This window comes from Cottoperca gobio, chromosome 21 (assembly GCF_900634415.1).
Source record: "Cottoperca gobio chromosome 21, fCotGob3.1, whole genome shotgun sequence".
Classification (NCBI taxonomy): domain Eukaryota; kingdom Metazoa; phylum Chordata; class Actinopteri; order Perciformes; family Bovichtidae; genus Cottoperca; species Cottoperca gobio.
The window spans coordinates 19,679,076-19,694,160 of NC_041375.1; the positions used below are offsets into that span (position 1 = coordinate 19,679,076).

General features: G+C 41.7%; 1 protein-coding gene across 1 annotated transcript in view; it reads right to left on the reverse strand.

Moving 5' to 3' along the window:
* Positions 1–14,348: 14,348 nt before the first annotated feature.
* The window catches only part of clybl (citrate lyase beta like), a 55,371-nt gene continuing 54,634 nt past the window's right edge, over positions 14,349–15,085 (reverse strand). Inside the window, exon 8 of the mRNA XM_029459113.1 lies at positions 14,349–14,664. Coding sequence (XP_029314973.1) covers positions 14,560–14,664 — 105 coding nt within the window. The 3' untranslated portion in view covers positions 14,349–14,559. The remainder of the gene's footprint in view (positions 14,665–15,085) is intronic.

The following is a 15,085-nucleotide window of genomic DNA, read 5'->3' on the forward strand; positions in this document are numbered from 1 at the left end:
CAGTCTTCATGGTGCGTTAGGATTTCTATGGCAATTGGGTAGTGAGACGCTCACATTTGAATGCGTCTGGTTGAAAAACACTAACTGCCACTAAATGAACTATAATCAAAGCTCAGGATGCACCCTCTCCAGAAATGGGAGTTTGCACAAATACACCGTTGGCAGGTAGATGAAACGCAAGCTGCAGACACGCTGGTTACATGTGCCAGCTCAGATTTGGACAAATCCAGGAGGAAAGAAAAGTACAAATTGAAACCTTGTAAAAAAAAAAAACACACACACACACACACACACACACTGGAAATTATTTTGAGCTTCCACACTGCATCAATTAAGACACTTGACTCAGGTCAACCTGGAGGATGTTGGAACTGTGGCCATAAAATACAAACACTTCATCAGAACAATCTTAAATATTAAGCACATTTTAAGGCCTAAGAAGAAAAAAAGAAACTCCACTTAAGTAGCATTAGGAGGCTTTTTTCTCTCCTCTTTTTTCTTTTTAAAGGCAACAACTGCAGGTTTGTTTAGTTGTAATGGGGCTTTATCAATTTTATAGCCCTCTCAGCATTTCTAAAAACACTTTATCTGCTGCTTCATTCAAAGAATAAGCACTTGTGGGCCTCCTCGCGGACGTTTATATGGGTAAGGGCCCAAAGAGTAGCCTGCTCTTGTAGGTCCTGTTTGGAAACAAGAGCTCAATGAATGTTACAAAATAAACACGATGAAAAATAACCAGAGACAGTTCCTTCGGCATTAAAAGGAGGGAGACTTAATAAAAGGAGTGAAGCAGTCACCCTTCAGTGAGAAACGCTTTGAAGTAGAACTTATTATCTGAGAAATACTTTTTGGTTGTCCTAACGACGCTGCTGAATGGGAAATGCACTCCTTTGTCAGCGATTTGTTCTCCTTTAGTGGGATGCCCGTGGAAATCACTTACACGGGCCACCTTTACATACTGCCTGCAAATCAGTAACTGGCAGAGTCAGACATGCAGACGCCACTTTGGAGAGGACAAAGCAAAAAGTCGCAGTGAAAACGTCGCTGCTTCTCAATTGCGCCCTTTAAAGGGGTTGAAAGATAATTTCTCAGACGAGCGTAGAACCAAAACAAATGCTGTCTTGTCAGACTTTACAAGCATTATCCATCTCCTGAATGTTGATGGCACAATGCGCACGAAAATGGCTTGTGAAGTGATCATTTTGGTCACAAAAGTTAAGAGGCTCTGGTTAAAAGAAGAAAGAAAGAAAGAAAGAAAGAAGAGAAAAGCAGGTCATTTGATCCGAGCACCTGCGCCTGAGACGGCAGTGTGCTTGGCTCACCTTGACAAGCGACAGGAACGTGTTCAGTAAAAAAAAGAAAAAGGAAGATTTTTATTTGTATTTAACTTTCGCAGTGTGGAAGCAGGTGTGAGGAAGCAAACAGCAACCCCACCTCCACTACAACACCCCCACCCAGAAATCAAATATAGCAGAACAGCAGCACCTTGTGACAGCTTTGGCTGCTTTACGCTCAGTTACAACATTACAAATCACACTTCTCGTGTCCCTAAATATGACAGGTGAATAATAAGAAGAGGGTGATAGACGTGAGTTAAGAAATAAGAGTGTAAGTAAATAAAGGGAGAAGAAAGTGTTAGGCATATTTATTATATTTAGTAAAGGCAAAGTAATAAGATGGACACTGTATTTAAATATTGCCCTTCTTAAAGAGGGGGGAGGGGGAGATTTTTATGTTGTCTAATGTGGATAATTAGGATAATTATTTAAATATTCCGATTTACACTGTATACAGTAAACCCCCAAATTAGGAGCGTTTTAATTTAGTGAAACAATATTATGTGTGCACTTGTAATGTTATGTAACGATCAGAAGTGATGTGCAAAAAATAATCACCAAACTACAAATACATTTAATGTCCAGTCATTTACATTAAAGTGTAAAGTAAAGTAGTTGCCGCCCAACTTTTACACAGTGTCCGTGTTTTAGCTTCTCTGCTTTCTTACAAACACACATTTGAACGGCCACATATTTGCTCTCAAGGCATTTTGCCAACTTTTTCCCCAAGCTCCCTACCTGCCTACTGTCTTAAGTTTCATGATCGAGTCAGAAAACATCGCAGTCCAGTTGCTGCTGCACCTCTGCCCGGTTAACTCGAGGCTCTCAACTCCAAAGACTGCCTTCGGAGCTGAGTTGTATTTTTTTCTTCCAGTAGAAGCACGCGCACATACTCGCTTTTATTCTGCTCTGCGGACAGTATAGGTTTGTACAGTAAATGCACTTATGCCTGCAGGAGACACATCGGGAGCAAGTTTAAGGAGCGACTCGAAACTTATGTTTTTTGTTTGTTTGAGGAAGGACTCTTTCCTCCTGATTCATGGATTGCGGAAGCTAGGGGGGGGGGGGGGGGAACTCTAAATTCTTTGTCCGGGTTTTGCAGTCGGACTGTCGGACGACAGCAGGGGGAATGTCGCTCCTGTGCAGCCCAACTTCAGCAGCTGTGCTTTCACCTATTAGCCCCGATGTCTTTCCCAAAGGAGTGCGGGAGTTAAACATCTGACAATGGGCGCGCCGGGGGGTTACTCAACTGACCTGTACTTGGTTTTAGTTTCATAGGAACTTCATTAAATTAATTACCCAGTGAGCACATCATGATTTTTGGATTTTAACGACGAAAATGTGATTTTTTTTTCTACATTAAAGCAGCAACCTATGATGTCTTAGTGGTTTCTGTAATTACATATAATCATAACCTGCTCAGAACACTGTGTGTAGTGGAGGAAATTGGTTTAGTTTTGCTCTGACATTTAGACTAGTTTATTTCTCACCTTCCATCTCAAGTGGCATTAAAGATATAGAATACCAGCAGTGTTCCTGTTTCTGAAACCAACTTTCAAATGTTTTTTTTTCTTTCCTTAATTCAATGTATTTAAAAAAAGAATAAAATAGAATGTTTCATGAGTTAAAGCATACCTGGAATATGTTTCTCCAAAATATCTTCAAAAACATGTGAATTATTTAACCATCCAGGAATCAATTTGTGTTTTAAATGTAAAACAAATGTAAACAGACAGAAAATACAGTTGCCATAAGGCTGGTGTAGATGTCTACATATTTGCAATAGCACTAAAATATGATGATGGTTTTTTTTTGCGTGAGATTAAATACATTGAACAAATATTTCATGTACCAATTTGAATTACACAAACAATATTTCTGACATTGAAATAATTATTTCACTGTAATATTTAAAGTTCCTTCCTCAAAAAAGAAAATGTTCTGAGTTGACAACCTCTGACAGATCAGAGCAACACCATCTATAGCCATAATTAAAACATTATAACTAAATCTTTTAGGGATTTGTGTTACTTTACTGATTTTCTATGTCGTGCACTGCTATTCAGAAGAGCGAGATACATCACTCAGAAACTGACATAATATCTGGTGGCTCAGTAACATCTGTGGGGGTAGAGACTTGGTGCCGGTCCAATGCCCCATCCCAGGACTGGGAGCCACTCCAAGGCAGAAGGTGAGGAGAGCAAGGTCGTCCACGGACAACCGCATGAGCCAGGCCTTGCTACCTGTCCCTTGTACAGCCCACCGGCCAGAAAATAGAAACTAAAGTGCAGATAAGCGCGAGCATGCTGCCCCAGTAGTCTCTTATTGAATGACAGGGCTTTCCTAAAAGCCTCTAAATGCAGGATGAAGGCTTCTTGGAAACCAGGGCTGACAGGGTGGAGGGGAAATGGAACTATATTCTCTATCAAAGAGAAGCAGATGGACTTTGTGTGGGATCTTTTTTGATTTGTGAAGAAACAGCTTCATCCCTGGCACATGAAGAACATCCTGTATGACTCTTATGCTGTTTTACTCATTTTAAAATACACATTTTGTATTATTATGGGATATGATATGAGCACAAAGACACACTGCAATGCACTCCATAATGTGGTCTTCTTTTCACGTGTTGTTATTGAACACATGCTGACACTTATACACTGACCTGGGTCATAAACACCAGATTGAGGCCTCCGGTGATTTATATATATATATATATATATATATATATATATAAATATATATATATGAAGGGATTACTTTCACCACCACGATCCCCACTAATCAAATTCAAATCCATCTCCCTTCAATTGGAACCTAACATATCTTAAAAAGCTATCTGTGATACATCAAAATGATTTCAAAAGCATAGTGCCAGTCCACTATTTTAATCCACCCCCATTCATTTGCTGCCTCTTTCTCACCATCACTTTCTCCATTGTGGGCGAAGATTGGTATCAGTACCACATTTGTGCAGAACTATCACGCCTGCAGCATCAGATGGTGGGCCCTGAATGCATCTGGTTCTATTGTAGAAAGGTCAGCATTGAGAGTGAGGGGAAATCTCAGCTGGGGAGAAGGGGCACACTTGGAAAAGAGAGGGGAGAAAAGGAAGAGGGTGATGTCCAGGTAAGGAGAGAGGGGAGCATGAGCAGACAAGAATCAGTCTTGGCAATAAAAAAAGAAAAGAAAAAGACAAACGGTCATCTGTGCCAACAACAGATAAGGGTTTGACTCCTGCTCTGCCGAACATCTGACCGTCTCCGCATAGTTATGTTCATCATGCGCAAACTGGTGAAGTTGGTTACCAATCATCCTCAGCTTCCAGTCTCACGGTAGGAGCTCTAATCCAATGTGATAAGCCAGTGCACAAGCAGTAAAGTATCCAGGGTGGAGGCACCACTGCCTCCTCAACCATGCAGAGCCAAGACCTCCCTCTGACTTCATGGAGGTGTCTGCGTGGATGCCAAACATCACAAGCCTCACACCCATTCTCTTTAACAGACTTGGGTTTGGAAATGACAGATATGGCTCTGGATGGGCAGAAGAAAATGTGGTGTCTTGATGTTTCCAACTGACAAAGGATAAGCCAGAAAGGATATATGGCTGGATAGGCAATGAGATTGAGATATGGGGGTATCCATCTGACCGAAGGCTTCAAAGAGATGTCGTGTTGGTGCACTGAGGCCCCAGATGAGGCTTAACACATAAATGATTGAATACAAAGATGACCTACGGTATTAATGGTGTCCAGGAAACCGCTCTTCGTCCACTTTCCCATTCTTGCTTTGTACCGCAGAGGAGATGTTCGGCCCTGAGTGGCGCTCAAGACATTCAGTTCAAGAAACAGAACATTTATAACGTGTTTCATGAAAGGAGTCACAAACCGTCCACTTCATCTAAGGACATAAGCAGCGCTCTTATTAGGCTGAGCTCTTTTTTTCTTGCTGTGAAGATACTGATGACAGCCTTAATGTGTCTGGTTGTCCCGCAGGACACTTCGCTCTGGACTGCCCCAATCACAAGACTAATTGTATAATTAGGCCAGCTCCGTTGGGGACGGTCACCTTTTGGCCCTTCCTAGACACTTGCCATGGTAAATGACAGTATATCTCACAAACTATCAAAGCTTATCCATCTTAGTGACACTAAACCATGAGAGATGGAGATATTTTATTAACATGACTGATAGTTCGGCCAAAATCTAAAAAACAAAAGATGTAATCGCTGTATCACATAATTATTAATGTCCAGCTGTAAATACGCTAACCTGGCACGTTTTGATGATATTACTTTTTTAGTTTGAGTCTTTTTATTTTATTTTATAGCAGACTTTTGAATATAAACTGTTGTGTGGATGATGTATTCATGAGTTCAGTGGGAGGCTGCAGAGTGGTGCTTTTCTAACACAAGTGAATTGGTCCTGAAGAGAAATGCAACGGGCCCCTCCCCTGTTGACACGGAGAGTCCTTATTTCCCTACTACAGCCCCTCCTTAGATTTTCAGCATCACCATGCACATCATTATCGTTGTCAAAAGTTGCGCGCGGAGTCTGAACTCTCGGTGATGGGGGCTGTGGCAGGCGCTGCCCGGGGGGAGCCGGGAGGAGGAGGGGGTGACGCGCAGGTGTCGGTGCTTTAGTTCTGACCGGCAGTGGCGAGGTTAGGACACCTCTCCATCCAGGAGGGCCCCATAGGTGCCCTCATTACGCAGGCCCCCGTGGCACCGAGCGGCGTGCGCATGGCGAGGAGAGGTGCGACTCCTTACGCTCAAAGTCTACCTCTCACACCTGGCCTCTGTCTGTCTGTCACAGCTCCTATAGGGAAGACTCCCAATATGAATTATAATAAGCATAATAACAACCTTGTGGTTGCAGGAACACTGAAAGGGTAATGGTAATGGCGCATTATTAGAGCCAGTTAGGCAAGCATCAATTCCACAACGTCTCTGAGATGTCATATAAACTGAGAACAATAAACTGAGTCATCACAAAAGTTAGCTATTCATGTGCTAATCCTCCTCGGTGCTGCTCTCCTTTTTCATCGTAACCGCATCCGCTGCAACGATCCAACATTTCATCCTTTAAAGCTTTGTGGAGCAATCATTGCAATACATCTCATCATATTTTATGATGCTTGCCCGAAGTTTCACCAAACTTCCCCGCTGCACACTGTGACCGAGATCCAAAGGGCAAGTGGTGCTTCATTAACCGTATCCCCATTTACTTTAGATCCCCCCTGAGTCTCAGAGAGAGCGGATTAATGTCAATTACCTGTCATTTTGCAACATCTACAATATGTTATGTCGGCTCGAGGCGCGTTTTATGTAACCACGTCACCTTTTCCTCAAATTACGAATTTGCGACAATTTCTACAGGAACAAAATCAAACTTTACAGGCCTTTATATTTTAAAAGGATTTTACTTATTATTTTAGGTTTTGATCTGCAGTCGAAAGTTTTACTCGAAATATTGTTTAGCTGTCATTTATCCCAGAAGTTGCACTGAACACCGTGTGTGTGTGTGTGTGTGTGTGTGTGTGTGTGTGTGTGTGTGTGTGTGTGCGTGTGTGCGTGCGTGCGTGCGTGCGTGCGTGTGTGAGTGTGTGTGTGTGTGTGTGTGTGCGTACGTGCGTGTGTGTGTGCGTGTGTGTGTGTGTGTGTGTGTGTGTGTGTGTGTGTGTGTGTGTGTGCGTGTGTGTGTGTGTGGCAGAGGGGTTGGGGGGGTGATTCAAATTGCGGATTGTGTGTTATCGGTCTTTCTTTTTTAGAACAGGCGCAGGACTAATCTGCTTAAACCAATTAAACAAACAACTAATTAGGCACACTTTAAATCACCAAAAAATGTAGTTTAATTGTTTCCTAAATCCCAATTAGCAGGCTGTTTGGATTACAACAAGTTGTAACTACTTAACGAGATAATGAGAGTAGTTGTGATTATTTATTATGTTTCAATAAAGTACATTCTTCTCTGATGCAAACTAATAACTGTCACCAGCTCAGTGGACGTGATTCCCCTTTAAAGACCTAAAAGAATGGACCGCTATGCATGATGACCGAACTAAACAAAAAAGCCAGAGTACTGGACAAAGAAAACACCATCCAGCTCGAGGACCAATGAGGGGTTTCTTTCACTTTTCAATCACTCCTAGTCGTGCCCGGGATTAAGAGAGGGCTCTTGACTCTCTCTTTCACACAAAACCAAGAGTGCTTGTCAGCAACTCGAAGAAAAAAGGAAGAGAATAAAACGTGAGTCCAGGGTTATCGTGTTTAATTGGATTAGATGGTGTCATGTTGAAGTCCGGAGCATGACAAAACAAGAGATAGACGGCTTGGATATATACATCCTTGTCCCGATTGGAAAATATCGAATAAAAACAAATGTTAAAGATATTTTATTGGCTTTTTTATTTATATAGAAAACAACTGAGAAATACCGCAAATTCAGTCACAGAAATAGTGCAGGTCTGGGTGTCCCTCTATTAAAAGAAGTGGATCACACTGAGGCTGAGGGCTGTGGCACTGGAGAGGTTTATATTGTCGGGATTGTGTTGTTGGCTGTGTGCTGCGCTCATCTGTGCGTCAAGCAGCGGCAGCAATAACAAGGTGCGCGCAGCTGTGTGTGCAGGTGCGCGGCCTCCACCTGCTCAACGGCACAGAAGAGAGAGGGAAGGGTAAAGAAAAGAGAGAGAGAGAGGCAGAGAGAGAGAGGCAGAGAGAGGGGGAGGAGGTGCAGATCTAAAACTTGGTTTTCGATTGTGCAGAGAAATGGGAAATGATCAGTTTGTGTCAACCTTTAAATGCGCAAAAGAGAGCTGACAATACTTCTAACTAGGCAAATACATCACAGGTGGAAAGTTTAAGAGGAACAGCATATATTTACTACTTGGTTCTAAACGTTGAACTGTGAAGCCTGAAGTTGACACACCCTGTTAGTAAAGCACTACATCAAAAGTTCTGAATGTGCCAACAAAGTCAAAGGGTTTCGCACTATTTTTGCTAAAAAAGAACATCATTAGTAAATCGAAAAAAAAAAGTGATGTTTAATGCCTAGTAAAATTGCCCAGGTAAATGTGGGAGAACAAAGAGAGCAGAGCGGGACCAGACGGACACACCAGATACTTATATAAGTTAAAGCTAAATGTTTCCCAGTCAAATATTTCCGCCTATTTGATCATTTGTTGCCAAGAATGCTTATTCGCATTTTCAATTGGAGGAAACTATGGAAGCCTTCGTTCATTTGGCCCTGGTTTAACATTTTACTGCCTTATTAGCTGCTCGAGGCAGGTGTGAGATTTGATCTCATGTCTGTATGGCCACAGACCTCCGCAGACATGTTCCTTTTTATGAGGTGCTGTTACTTTTTTTTCTCTCCCTTGAACTGTCTGTGTCGGTCGCGTAAACTTTCTATTGGTCTGTCTTGTCTGGTACGTTCAGGGACAACAAAGAACAAACAAACAAACAAACAAACAAACAAGTAAGCAAGTCTAGAGGTAGGTGCAGTTGCATAATTTAATTAAAGTGCGTTAGTTGTGACATTAATGCGCGTGTTTATATAACGCCTTTAAACATATACATACATCCCATTTAAGTTGTGGAACCGGAACAAATACATTCTGACATACATATATATATATATATATATATATATATATATATATATATATATATATATATATATATATATATATATATATATATATATATATACATGACAGGTTATTGTTTGTACTCCAACATGTAAATCCGCTGCGGTAATCCACAGTAAAAAATAACGTAGGCCTTGGCTAGAAGTAAATTAAGAAACGTGTGCAGCAGTGAAGTTAGAAATCTTTCGGGTAACTTGAGACGCAGATATGACGACAGATGGAGACTTGGGGTAAAACACGAAAAAAGTTGCAGGGACTTTTTTCGTCGCTCTGTAACGAGTCTCATTACCATGCCACCCCCTCCTCCTCCTCCTCCTCCTCCTCCCTGACACCCTTCCTCACTCCTAGCAACAGCAGACAAAGCGGGCGGATTTTAGTGGTCTCCGCCGGGGCCGGTCAGCCTTTGATCTGAGCCTGTTAAGGAGAAGGGAGTCTGGGGAGAGTCAAAGCTGAAGAGGAAGGTAAAGTCACCTAAAATATTTTTGACCTAAATTTAAAAAGGAAAAAAAACAAACAATATGTAACTAGAATTTGTGTGGGACAACATCATTTGAATAGGAGACAACAACCTCTGAGGGTAAGATGTTACCAACCAGAAGTCTCTTTAATTTCTGTGACGTTATTATTCTTTACCTTTCTTTTCTTTAACTGCAGATGATATTAATCCGCCAGGTAAACACACCCCGAGCAGCCTGGACTTTAAGAGAAACGGACCTCCAAGAACTACACTCTGCAAGAAGCATGAAGGGCCTTCAAATAGAGAGAGAGAGAGGAGAGAGAGAGGAGAGAGAGAGGAGAGACAGAGAGAGAGAGAGAGAGAGAGAGAGAGAGAGAGAGAGAGAGAGAGAGAGAGAGAGAGAGAGAGAGAGAGAGAGAGAGGCCTGGGCAAGTTTGGTGGGTTAAATTAAATAGATGGACGCCTCCCCGCTCGTCACCTTTAGGATACACCTATTGCAGGTGGGCTGCAGCTGCAGAAGCATAATATTTACACGTCTGTCTGGTGTTGAAAATTAAATCTGGCAAAAAAAAGCCAACCTATATAAACACATTTATTGTAGAGAAAATGTAATTGGTTTAGAAAAAGAATAGAATTCAGCTTTACACGAGGCCTATTGAGGGTGTGTTTATAGTACGGCAGGATTTACGTTACAATATGAAGGTGGAAAAAAAAATAAAAAGTTGTGATTTAACATCTCTGATTCCGGCTCCGTCCCCGCGCACTGCCTCGATGACGGAGACACTCAGACAAAAGGTTTGCTCAAATGAAGTTAGTAATGGTCCACATGTGCCAGATCACTCAGGCAGGACAGATAGGCCGCGGTGAATTTCATATCATGCAAAACACAGTGAGGGAAAAAAGAAAAGAAAAAAGGAGGCTGGACATGCGCCAGTCATCAGGGGGGGAAATAAAAGGCTCTGCGTCTAAAACAAATAAAATACAGACATTTTCATTGGAAAGCAGTAAACAAATATTCCAACAAATATTTCTAAACATGCGTTTAAATTCAGAATAAAGAAGCAGATAATACTGAATTAATCCAGTGTGCAGTTAGAAACGCTCGCCTGTCTGTGCTGCTTGTAATGGATCAAACAAGATGAATAAAATGGAAGTTTGAAGATTTTTATTAACAGAACATGTTTTGGAATTAATTAGCCTTTTATTTATAATTTTTTTCTTATCATTTTATAAAAAGAAATAATAATAAAAAAGGTGTAATCAGTTTTCTTGCAGCCCCTTTATTTCACATGTATTTTCAAATTCTCAGAATTCTTATCTCAAAAGAAAGTATGAACTAATTCATTTGTAATTTAAAGCATTTTTAATATTATTTCTGAAAGTAATAATTGATCGTTAAAACATGTTTTGTTGTCTGCCTCAGGGGTGGGATATCCTGAATATTAAGAACTGAACTGAACGGAACTGTAATAGTTCTGTCACAATGTCTCAGAAGATGGCCTATTGGAGCCACTTTGAAAATGTTCTAATTTATTCAAAGAGTATTACTAAATATTGAAACACAGTTAATTAGCCTAAACTAAATGTTTTATGTTGATCAGCTCTGCACACGTTACATTTCAAGCCATTTTTGCTAATAGGTTTACACTTCTCAAACTGTGCTGCAGCTACAATAACGAGGTATTTTATTGCTTTAGAATAATCTTTTGCTGCAATTACTTTGTCATATATCGTCATTAGAAGTCTATTAAAACATCAAGTCATTATTTGGGCATCCCCGGGCGGGGAATTAGAATAAAACCATCTTTGCCACACGGGTCCCATTTAGATTAATGGAAAAATATGTAAAACATTTCGTTTTAATTTTCCTCTGACAGTGTTTTGCATACATGCATTTTCTCCGCCTGCGCTGTCCCTCATAATTTATGAAAGCAATCTCGACCAACACATTACCGGGCTATGAAATACTGCTTGCAGCCTAATTGATTCCCGTCACAATTTTGTGAGGTTATAATCGTGTTAATTGTAATTTACTCTCTCAGGGAATACCAGAGAGATGTATTTAAATAAAACTGCCGAGCGGACTGAGAAGATTATATCAGCTCTACACATAATAGAAATGTCATGTAGAATTACACAGCGGAGGCAGACAGGGACGCATTCCTCTAATCTACAGAGATGTCACTGAAATATTTTGCTTTTTCATTCCCAAATGTTATTGAATTGCAAAGTCGTCAAGGTGCAATGAGAGCTAGGTAAAACGAGCTCTATAAAGAGCAAAGGGCTCCGTTTGTTTTACCTAGAGGGGGAGGGCTGAGGAGGTGTGTGTGTGTGTGTGTTAGTAGACATGACACATAAGAGCATCGTTATTAGACGGAACGAAAAAAAAAAAAGATAATATATGTGGCAATCAAAACACTCAGGGGATGTTGTGTTTTGTCAGAATATAAACTGGCCAAATTATTTCCTGATCATCCTCAGAAGAGTTGCCCTTTTTGCTTTGTCCCTGCATGATGCCCTGTGCTGCTTCCTCTGCTTAGAGACCTTCCTTCCTGTGTGTGTGTGTGTGTGTGTGTGTTGGGACACCTGTTGGTGCAGAGCAGCTTGGAAAAAGCTAAGTTGTCCTGTCAGACTGGCCTCCTCCACCACTAAAGTCACCTGGTGAGCCTCTTTTCAACTCGGAGTGCTGCACATGTGTCTAAGAATGACTTTCTGCAGCCTATTATGCACTTCTACTGTACTCCGACTCAATAGGGACACAGCTGTTGTATTCAACATGAGAGGGAAACAAGTTTAATTTGAAATGTTCCAATTCATTCATCTGCAGTTCATACACTGAAAACTATACACAGGGTCATACATGAAATCAGACTATTAGGAGAAACCGTCAAATAGCTCTTTATTTGTATTTAATCATTTTAACAATTGAAAAGACACATTTGAATAAACTTTACTTATTTATAAACAAACCAAAGTGGATTTTCTTCCTGCAACTTGTTCTGAGAATGTATTGTGACAAGACTTAGCTGCAATGAATGATTATGACAAGTTGAAAAAGTCAGTGTTTCAAACGTTCATCAAAATCTGTATATTAATGACATAACCCCAAAAACAAGACACAATATGATACAATACACAATCAGCACAGGTTACTCACAATCAGAAGCACATTGTTTCATTGAACAAACTTCTACACCACAACATCTATTTGGAAAGATCTGCAGAGCCTTGCAAAAAGGCTCCATACCCAAATAATGTTTCATATTTATTTAATGAAAGTTATGCATAATAACAGTTTTGTTCTGCAACCTCAAGGTAAAATGCTAAATTGGGAGAAAACAAACAAACGCGTTGGATGTGAATTCCCGACAGAAAGAAAGTGAGCTAGGGGTGAGAAGAATATGTGGCCAAATGCCAAAGAGACAGCTTACTGTTCGGGTCTTTGGCTGGGCGCAGGAGTGGTTTCGATCTTTTTGTCTGGCCTGGCACAGATCACAGTCCTGCCCCAGACACAATAGATCATACAGTACGGGAGAGCGAGAGATAGAGGGTGAGAGAGACAGAGAGAGAGAGAGAGAGAGAGAGAGAGAGAGAGAGAGAGAGAGAGAGAGAGAGAGAGAGAGAGAGAGAGAGACAGAGAGAGAGAGAGCAAGAGAAAAGGAGAGAGCTGGGGACAGAGACAGAGTAGAGAGGGGAGAGAGAGAGAGACAGAGAGAGAGACAGACACAGAGAGAGAGACAGAGACACAGAGAGAGAGACAGAGAGAGAGACAGAGACAGAGAGAGAGACAGAGACACAGAGAGAGAGACAGAGAGAGAGACAGACACAGAGAGAGAGACAGAGACATAGAGAGAGAGACAGAGAGAGAGAGAGAGAGAGAGAGAGAGAGAGAGAGAGAGAGACAGAGAGAGAGAGATGAGGTGGGGTAGGGGAGGTGTGGTGCCTTTCATTACCATGGTCACCAATGGCACTATTAACCATTCAACACCCCCCCAATTATCCTCCCATCCACACTCAGAGAGACAAAGCCTCGGTCCTGGTCTGCTGGAGCAACATGGCCACTAATCTGTCTCACTCCAACATCACACCCACTTCACTGTCTCTGGAAGTCAGACGTGCACAAGCTCTCCACAGAGCCCCATTGTACTTTTATTTGTGAGAGCACAACAAACGACTTTACTGAACTTGTCGAGGAGTTCATTTTTGTACAAAGTGACCGTTTAAAAACTGGATACGAGGAAAAAGGTTTTGAAGATTCTGAAAAAAAGAAAAAAAAAAAGAAAAAACCCTAATCAAGAACGTTGAACTTCTGGAGTTAAATAAGAGATCAGGTAAAGACGACTGCCACAGCATGTGCATGTATGCAGTGTTTTACAGGTCATGGTGTGTCTGACGCCACACGCCTTCTCCATCAAGACCACAGGCTCAGAGCTGCCACAGGGCGAGCTGAATGTCTTTACTAAGGAGACTGACACCAAAAAGCTAAATCGTGAGTTTACGCACTTCCATCTGTGTTTTCTTAAGCGAGCGAGACTTTGATGTGTGTGAGTCAGGCCCTGGGCAGGGGGCTGAGGCCTGACTGGAAGACTGGGGCCTAATGAATAGATCCACAAACAGTGGCTTGTTGTGTTTGTTTACCCTTTCGCCCAGCTGCCTGGATCCTGGAGATGGGAGAGCATTTATCATGACCCAGGAGAGATGGGAGGCATGGGCACACATACTGGAGAACGACATGATGGCTGCACACACTGCAGAGTGTGCCAACAAAGTGCCCACAAAAGGGCAGTAATCGTTGAGTCTCGGTTTCAAAAAGGCTGATATCTGCCGCTGCTACTCGCCATGTGCACATTTTGAGCAAGTCCTAAAACATGACACGGACGACAGCAGTAAAAAGAACAACTTCACCGCTAATGCAAACACATTTGTTTAATCAAAACACATCAACAATAATTCAAAAACTTAAATTAAAACCACAATTTCCAGCATCTACTCATGTCAGGCAACATAGTTTACAAGCCTTTGAAGAGCTATTGTTGCCACGGAACCTGCAAACAGTCCCAGTTTCCTTTGACCTCTGCCAGTCAGGGTCTAGTTGTGCGTTTCCTCCCGTTTCTTCTCATCAGTCGTGTTGTTTCTCCGGCACCGCTACGGAGAGCGTTATGATGTTTTGCGCCTGCTTCACCGAGGGTATGTCAATCATGCAGCCGCGGAAGGTGAACGCGCCCTGAGCAGGTTTAAAGAGAGGCGAGAGCAGAAAGAGAAACATTAGATCAGACGTACGAATGCACTTTCTCAGATGAAGGACGGTGCTCACAGATGCAGGAAGTAGATTACTGTCGAAAAAACATAACATGCTACTTTATGTGAGCCGTCATGATACGCATTCTCTGTGTGTGTGTGTGTGTGTGTGTGTGTGTGTGTGTGTGTGTGTGTGGAAGTAGCATAACAAGTGTGGTTATCAGACTTGTTATGCTGCAAAGTCATTAATTATAGTGAACAGGAAGTTGCAGAAGACAAGTAGTCACACACACACACACACACACACACACACACACAAAGTGAGCCATTAAAAACCACCAAGAAACCACACAGGAAGAAAAAAAAAGGTCTGAATTATACATTAGAAAATGCTGCTTTAGAAGATC